The 9,323-nt window shown below is 35.4% G+C and overlaps 1 protein-coding gene and 1 long non-coding RNA gene across 2 annotated transcripts in view; one reads left to right on the forward strand and one right to left on the reverse strand.

Moving 5' to 3' along the window:
- The window catches only part of LOC113677775 (uncharacterized), a 38,134-nt gene extending 29,119 nt beyond the window's left edge, over positions 1-9,015 (reverse strand). Inside the window, exon 1 of the mRNA XM_089204567.1 lies at positions 8,840-9,015. Coding sequence (XP_089060693.1) covers positions 8,840-8,897 — 58 coding nt within the window. The 5' untranslated portion in view covers positions 8,898-9,015. The remainder of the gene's footprint in view (positions 1-8,839) is intronic.
- On the forward strand, positions 2,153-7,096 carry LOC149046572 (uncharacterized). Its single transcript, XR_016186058.1, has 2 exons — positions 2,153-2,330; positions 6,825-7,096. It is a non-coding gene; the product is annotated as an uncharacterized LOC149046572 (long non-coding RNA).
- Positions 9,016-9,323: the final 308 nt, after the last annotated feature.

Below are 9,323 nucleotides of genomic sequence, written 5' to 3' on the forward strand. Positions count from 1 at the left end.
ACGTGATGTCATCACCCAGGCATGCCAAATCCAACGGTAAGGCCAAAGCAGCAGTGAAAATAGCAAAGAAGATTGTCAAGAAAGCCTAGAGGGACAACGAGGACTCTTGGCTGGCATTGTTAGATCAGCGCAACACGCCTGTGCAAAGTGTAAATTCTAGCCTAGTACAGAGACTGATGGTATGAAGAACACGTACACTGTTACCCATATCAGCAAATCTTCTGTACCCCAGAGTAGAAAAAGGTGTCAAAGAGAAATTGAAGGCCAAGAGACAAAAGTCTAAAAGCTATCATGACCAAGGCAGCAAGTCACTACCAGAGCTTGAAATAGGTCAGGAATTCATAGTAGCTGGACAGCAAAACAGAATCTAGGAAGCCGGTACATGTGTTCAGAAGTCATCAGACCACTCATACCTGGTAGAAGTCAAAGGAGATGCAGTGCGAAACAGAGAGACATTGAGACCAAGGTATGAAACACTGAAGACTGATGAGACAGTCGACACTGAAGTAAAATCATCCACACCTGCACCACCACAGACAGGAGAGCAAGTAGCATTGACCAACACAGTGAAGTGAACGACACCCAGCACAAGAGTAACAGTACATCAACGAGTATAACCCATACAAGAACAGTTAGGCCACCAGTGAGATTTGAAGATTATGTATGAGCATTTAAACTGATTAAAGACACTGAACATGGAACAGAACATTGGACACTGCTTTTTGTTGTTATGTATGATTTTGGATTACATTACAATGATGGGTAAAAAGAAAAAAGAAAAAAGGGGAGATGTTACAATATACATGCATTTCCAGTAGTGTGTCCATCAAAAATTATACATGGTATGTTCACTGTGTGAAGCATAAACAAATGGTAATTGTTGTTCAGTGATACAGGTACAGGCATACTCGGAAATAGAAGATGTGAGTACTTCCAGTGATATTCAGCCCAACATGAATGACCTTATTATTGCAGTTTCTTTTCGTTAGTAGCTACAGGTAGGCCTTAGGATAGGTTCATGACATGACATGACCTTCCTGAATTCTGCAAGGATGTACAGTGTTTTGAAAGCCCCATTTGGGGGCCAGGTACTAGCCTAACTGAGGTGCATACCCTCTGGACAGGATAAAGTGTTCATTCCATAAAGGTGTCAATCGAATTACGGCAGAGGTCACAGAGAGTTTTAGGACCAAAGTTTGCGTCCCTCAAGAAGAGAGAAATGGAGAGGTTACAGAGCCAAACAAATTCACCATACAAGAGGAAAATCGAATCCTAAATTAACGTTGCTGAAAATGGTTTTTTGTAATGGAATAAGTGTGTTCAATGACATTTAAGCAATGCTTTGTTTCACAGTCCTTTTTTCACTTTTAAAACAAGTTCTAAGGGGCCTCAAAAAAGACTGTGTTACAGCCAACTGGTAGACTTGTCAGTATTTTGTGCAATTTACTGTACCAGCACAAATAGACATTTACATGGAATCAATTAAAGGCTACATAAATTTCAAGGTTAAATGCAGTATGAATAAACAAAGAAGCATAAATGACATTGGATAAGATCGCCTTGTGATCACATGTGATGTTGTTAGTTAACTCCAGGTAAAGGATTTCCACTGTTTCCGAATTGAACTGTGTCTGCTGGTTTAGTCTCAAGGCAAATGATGCGCGGAGTGATTCTTAAAATTCATAACAGTGAATATGATTCGTAAATAAAAAGGTAAAGAGCAGGCAAAATCATCTAATTTTTTGTCTCAGTGACATAATTACAATAGAATGCAAGTACATTTAGTGTTCCCAGGATAACGACCCCTTTCAAGTCTGTCAATTGTAGACCAACTAACGACAGAAAAAAAGGCAACACCAATTCACATCTTGGTGAAAGAAAAACTACGTTTCTTAGAGTTTGTTCGAGTCCATGCCACTATCCCAACTGGAAGACTTGAAACAGGTCAGTTATTAATTTTACGCATTCTTGAGCAATTGTGAACTTCTCCAGTCTGATAATGTTAAAAAGCTGTCTCAAAAAACACTCACCGCCTCATAAGGACAAACTTTCTTGGGCTAATAAATGCCGAAAACGGTATCTTCAGTTTGCAAAACAGTCAAAGATTTGTACGTTCAAAGATTTTGCGAGCCCGCGTTGCTGAAAACCAGTTGATTATTTGCATTTTGAAACCCTTGGCTAAATCGATCAAATACTTCAGCGTGGAGTGTTTCCGTCGAACCTTACCGAACTTTGAATCGAAATAATCTGCAAACATTTCTCTTCTCTGAGTGACCCTTTTGTTTTGCTTCTGGCTGCTGTTTGAAAGAGCTATTTACATTATTTTCACGGTAAGCCAATGAATTATTTAACGCAACATTAATCAAATTCAAATTGAAAAGGTGGCGCCAAACTTTAGAAAGTATCTGTTAACCTGGAACTTCATTCACCTTTTGAAGTAAATTAGATATGCTTCTTTAATAATCAGTAAGGAAAGAATTCGACCATCAATGGGACTAAAACTGAGAAGATTGACAAAACAAATTACATGGGTAAAAAATCGGAATGCTCACTCATCTAGGATTCAATATTGACTTTCAGTACTTCTGTTATATCTGATTTGCATTTCTCAAGCCGTTTGTCATTTTTTTGTGAATATTTAATTATCTTAGCGCAACGCGGCAAAAATAGATCAGGTGACTAATTATTTAAAAACCTAGAAGTTCGTTACGCAACTTACATTTCAAAAGTGTCGCCATAGATCGCACTTCGAGGCTTGCTAGCCGCATATGGAACACAAATTGTAAGTATGATATTTTTCCCGTCGCTTCAACCGAAATCGACATGTGTAATAACCTTCTTTGTCATATTAATTTAATTTTTCAGTTGACTATACTACTACAAGTGCAAATAAATTCCATGTACGGTCATGTACGCAAAAATCAGTTAGTGGTGAAATCTTCAACGTAAAGTAGCCCTTCAATCACAGGAGCGAATCAATATCTATGCTCGAAACGACCTAGAAACCCTAAATACTTCTGAGGAAAGGTTTTCTGAAACTCCTGTACTCTTCTTAAGCAAATCATAGTCTCAGAAGTGAAGTCTTCGACTGCTAATTTGCAAATTACTTGGGGCTTTCCGCTAGCTTTTAATATTGATGTTTTGAGCGAGTGGACTCAGTGTATGAAAAGAAAGTGACCTTGATACATTTTTGATACCTTCGCGATTCCGATCGAAGAACTAATGACATGGTATTCAATTGACAACAACTGTGCTCTGACGTGTAACTCTCAAATAACAAACAAAATAATTCAATAATCGTATGTCACGCAGTAACTGTCACAAATTGTAACGAAACTCTCTTAGTCGATTGATATCTGTTTGCAGTTGTTTATTTGAAACATCAATTGAATAATTTCTCTTTTATTTCAATTTCTATGAATTGTTGCTTTGTTGTTATTTTTGCCCTTCTGAAGAAAGATCTGGGCATAATCATGCCGTAAAAACGATGCGACACGGCCCTAACCATAAGTTAGATTCATATGTAAAGTTAATGTATATTACATGCATTCTGACAACTTATATTTCTTAGGACTGCTTATGTTGGTTCCAATAATTTACCCGGACTGCTTTCTCGACATGAAAAGTAGCAGTTTATCATAAATTTGCCTCTTGCACCTGTTTGAATTACAGCTCAAGAATGCAACATGTCATGTAGCTAATAATGTCTAGATATTCAAGAGTAACATTTATGTCTAATACAGGTGTTTTAGTTTAGAATTGTTCTCTTCTGTAGTTAGAAAATCAATTTTCATTTTTTTCCAAAGAAGATTACCATTGGGCTATTCTGTTTTAGATTTGCTTAAATGGTGAAATTTAAAATATTTCATATCCAAGTTTTAGAAATTGAGGAGACCCCAAATTGTTTAAAAAATGGTAATCTGAAAGTTGACTTTGTGGGAAATGGCAAAGAGAGGCTGTTTATTTTTGTCCAATGAAAAGTGTGTGAAAATAGTTGGCATGCTGTAAGATTTAAAACGATTTTAGTAAAACACATTTATTCCCAAAATCTCACCAGGGAAACAAAACTAATTGAACTCAACACAAAGGTAAACTTGCTTATAAGATTTTTCTCAAATTGGATGTCCTTTGTAAATGAGAGCAAGTAACAATTTTGTTACGGACATAATACATAATTTCCATAACAAAAACAGTCTTTTTTTTCATTTTCTCTGTAAGCTTGGCTCCTTTTTTAGTTTTTAGGGGTCATAACTTAAGTGCTGTAAATTATCAAAATCCTGGAAAAACACTGAGAAAAAATAAAGGCTGCTTTATGCAAACATTGCATTACAAACATCATATTATGGGCATAAAGTTATGGGAATTATATTATGGATATTATGACTGAATGGCTTTTATTATAGTAATTCCTTTGGAAGAAATAAATGCTACATGCAAACCAATTTTTTTTAAATTTATCAGATCTAAGATTACAATGCTTTTAACTAAACACTAATAACAATAACCATAACAACAGCTGTTTGTTAACAGTTGCAACACCATGGTGACATGAGGAGTATAAATTTTCAAAAAGTTTTAGTGAAGTAAGTTTGCTGAAAGACATATCATATTAAGAGTTAGCACCTTCTTTCAAAATATCTGAAGATAACAAATTTAAAAAAAACAGACAATGTTTCAGAAATGTAGCATAAAACAAGCAATACTTTAACTTTCAAAGGCCATTGCACTGATAATGACTGTCCTCATTATACAGATAAATTTGTCAATTCATACAGTTCATTGGAGTGTAACCTTCCAAAATAGTGTCAACTGCTTTATTTAGATTCAATGAAGAGTACTCTGACAAGGAGTTCAGCACAATCCAAGTTCAGTAATTAAAGCAATATTTGAAAAAGTTTTCTTTTTGAAAATATTTAAACAGCCTCTCAGTATATGAAAGACTTGGAACATTGAAAGGTCATGGAGCCATAGAAGACTCTTCTCTTGTGGACAATATCAATATTGCTCCTCAGAGGCCAGTTAAATGTTTCTACAACTCGGTAAAGAAAATGAGATTTCAACCTCATTATCAGTAACTTATCTCATACTAGAAATCCAATCTACACTGTATCTTAGAAGGCAAGAACCAAAAGACAGCAGAAACACTAGTTAGAGCTTGCTCAATAAAACTGAATTGTAAGGAGTATGCTCCATATGGGATACTCTACAGACCGCAGTCACATGTACACACAAGCTGTAGTATAAATGTTACGGTTATCAGCACAACCAGAAAAGAAAATTAACTTGCAATTGAGCCTGACTAAGATTACATTCATCAGTTCTGACATAGGTCAATCATCAAAAGTTCACATTAAGTAAACAAAAACATTCCCTCATTCTAAGCGGTGCAAAAAAAGTTTCACAGTATAATGTCTGCAACAAAAGTTGTGTCATGTCCATAACTGCAAGTTTTTACCTCAAACTCAAAATCTAACAACACAATAAGGGATAGAACTAGATTTTAAAAAGCTGTGAAGCACTTTGTTCTCATTATTATTAAATGACTTTTGTTTGAATAGTCAATTCACAGGAAAATGAGTGTCAGGTGAACACATTAAATTGTAAGTTGATTTTTTTTTTTGTAATGTCCATGACAGAGTTTCAAACAAGAATATTGGCAGCATCTGTTAAAGAAAGGAAAGTGCTTTCTCTGCCAATAGTCAATTACCTTGTGAGGAATGTTTGAACAAATTATAAATTCAAAACTGTGCACGATAAGTTTTAGGAAATTCGTTTCCAAAAAATGTAACGTCCGTAACATGGAATTGCCCCATTCCATTAAGAGGAAAAAGCTTTCTTCCTAAGTTAATGTTTGAGAAAAGAAAAGAGTTTGAGTCATCTGCAGGATATCAGATCACCTGAGAACATTGCCATAGTTTAAAGTTCTACCATGCATGTATATGTTCCAGTACCAATAACGAAGGTTTGTTCTGTTACAAATGGTAAGATCCAAGAAGTCATTGGAAAGACTGATATGTTATATATGCTGGCTTAGAAGAAAAAAATTGTGATAGCCTCAGGCAGAATTTTCCAATACAAAATGGTCACAGACTAACCCCAAGCCATGGAATAACCTATTTTTTTCTACTCTCTTTCTCTCAAATCACAATTGGTGCCTGTGAAAGGTTGGTAACTTATGAAATTGATTTTGTAAATGCAGATGTTTCATTCAATAGGTTACACTTTACAATGCCATCAAAATATAACTCAGAGTATTTAGTGTGAGATTTAATTTACCATTCAGATCAATGCTACTATGAATTAATTTCCAAAGTAATATGTTCAGTTTTTATAGGGAAGCTTTCATTTGTTCTTACCCATAATTAGGCATAGTTAAGGTATGTCTTAACAGGTTTGTTGAATTTGGACATTTTCTACTGTCAATTTCACAGCAGAAATGGAAGAAATTCAATGAGTGAAATCCATATTTAACCTCGTAGAGTAAGAAAAATTACCTAGGAAAGACAAGATCTTCACATGACACTAGAATGCAAAAACAAACAAGTTCTCACAATTTCGAAATGCTTGATATTTGGATTTGATTGCAGTGACCTCCTTGCTGTTAAAAAGTGAAAATAGATAACCTTGAGTTGTCCACAGAAGTGTTGAAAATGGTATAAGATAAACGTGTACTGTCAACTTGTTTTAGGAAATAGATAGAAAAAGACAATATGGTGTGTTAATGGTAAAATCTTGACTGCCCTACAAACCAATTAGATTGCGGGGTTGGTTACCATATTTTCTGGAGAAAATATTAATATTCATATCGTTGCTTTTACTTTCAGGAAAATACTTAGCAGCTCATATGTCAACTTGACCTTGAAACTTTACTAAAAGATAATGGACATCAAATGACCAAGGTTTTCAAACAGGAAAAAAGTAGCAGGAGGAAATTGTAAAGTAGCCAGAGCACTATGTTATCGCAATAACGGTGGCCTTGTGGGGTGGGGTGCTGGAACACGAAAAGTACTCAGCGCAAATGCTTGAAGTAGCCAGTGACTTGCGCTGGGCACCAGCTAAATTTGAAAACCCAATATGACATTAAATATGACACATAAGAGTATTATCATAATGTTTGATGCATTCAATTGGCTGTCCATTTTTTAGGATTGCTAAAACTAGCTTGAAAAAGTGTGACAAAAATCTTCATTTCATATTAAAACCATTGCAAACTAACACTTGAAAGCTTCTGTCAGAACTGGGGAACTAGTAGAAGCTGAACTTGATAAAACTAAAATTGAATATATTAGAACAAGAGTATAGTACTGTACTGGTAGATGGGTTTGAGGAAACTGTTGTCAAGATGAGAGAAAATAAAAGCAGAAACTCACTGATTGAATTCAAATGCATGAGATCCCAAGAACTTTTCACAATTTTGACAACAGTGTGCATTTAGACAGAACAGTTTACAACAATAACTAAAACCTGAACAAAGGAAAAATTTTGGTTTTTTTCTTTTTCGAATCAGTTTAATTTTTATTTTCCTTTGTTTATACAGTATCATGACAATGAATACAAGACAAAGGAAAATTAAAATAAAAGTGGCATGAAAACTTTTAAATTGGGGAAAGATAACCACAAAAAGTGAATTGTACCATAATAATTACAGTTGTGTAACTCAATTAAATGAAAGAGAGTCTCTACAATAGAGAACATAGAACAAATCAGTTTAATTTTAATTTTCCTTTGTTTATATCATGACAATGAAAACGAAGCAAAGGAAATTAGAATCGACTGGTGTAGAAATTTTTTAAATTGCAGAAAGATCAACCACAAAAAAGTGAAATGTGCCATTCAGTGACAGTTAATTGTGTAACTCAATTAAATGAACGAGAGTCTCTACAACAGAGATCAAGTTGCATTAGTTCAGTAAGAGGGTTCTTGTATGATACCATTAACTACACAAAACTTATTGTAAACATGATCTGAAACTCCTTTGAAAGATTTTGCTGGAGCATCTTAACCTTTTATCCTAAGAGTGACTAGCATTTGCCTCCTGTCACTTCTGAAACAAACATGAAGGTCATAAGGATAAGACGAATCTTTCTTGTCAGTGGCTTGTTTTAGAGAACCGTGTGGAGAATATGCATACTGATCCTGGGGTGTAAAAAGTTATGAAAGAAGATGAAAGCAGAAAAGCTCTGTGGGATAATAACACCACACAGACAAAGATATTTCAGACCAACTTTCGTAAGGTTTCTAAACACTTAGAAGCGTTTTTAAACCAAAACCCAACAAAGTAACCATATCACAAGGAGCCATTGTTATTTCAAAAAGAACAGAATCAAGCAGTGAACTGCTGAAAGTGCATGAAAGTGCAAGTGACTGATTAATGCACCAGTTGGTACATGCGCGATTGGATAGCAATACTGCAACATAACATAACCAACATAGGAGATAGTTGTAAGCCCAGTGTTGGCAGTTTTGGAAGAGTATGACCAATAGTTGTCAAATGATAAAATTATGCGAATAGTCATCTTATTTTTAGAAAGCAGAATATAAGTAACTGTTTTAGAGAACGACTTGTGTGAAAATTGTTTGCGTAGTAAATAGTTTTGCAAAAAAAAGTGGTCCTTTTGAGATCACTGTGTTTTGAGAAAACCGTTTAAACGAAGCGTTTCGTTTATCGGCAGATTTTTTAAAAAATTTTTTTACCTCTTGTAACTCTCCCCTCGCCCTAAATTCACGCCTGCAACTACCTCTGCTCAGTTTCCATCTAGTTCAGAGCATTTTGGGGCTTAAAGTGTCCAAGTAACCTACTTCATTTATTCACCGCAGAAAAGCCATTCAAATATCTAACCTTTTTTGAAGGCTGCTATTTCTGGTGATTCTTTGGTCTTTGGGAACAAAACTTCCATCACAGGCCCATGTTCCTTTTGCCGGAAGTAAAACGGCTTTGACAGCTGCTCTTCAAATTCTTCATTAACTGGATAGTTGTTAAGAACACGTCCATAAAGCACGCGCCTCAGTCTGGGTTCCCGGATGTCTAACTTGTAAAGATGCACGGGTGTTCCTGCCTCGTTTTCACGTGACACGGCAGTAATGTCGACCTGCAAATAATTCAATGCTGGTTATTCAGTGTTAGATCTTTGGCTAGTTCATTTGAAGGCTACCTCCTTGTCCAAAGTGGCTAGCAGTTCGTTGCCTTTGGTGATTAACAATTACTGGTCCGACTTTAGATCATTACACGTTTAACCCTCTAAATAAAATTGCAATATTTGACCCTGACACTCTGCAAACATGTATTACCTCCACCATTAGTCATGCGATTTACACGAAATCTA

This window comes from Pocillopora damicornis, chromosome 4 (assembly GCF_964200805.1).
Source record: "Pocillopora damicornis chromosome 4, jaPocDami1.2, whole genome shotgun sequence".
Taxonomy (NCBI): Eukaryota; Metazoa; Cnidaria; class Anthozoa; order Scleractinia; family Pocilloporidae; genus Pocillopora; species Pocillopora damicornis.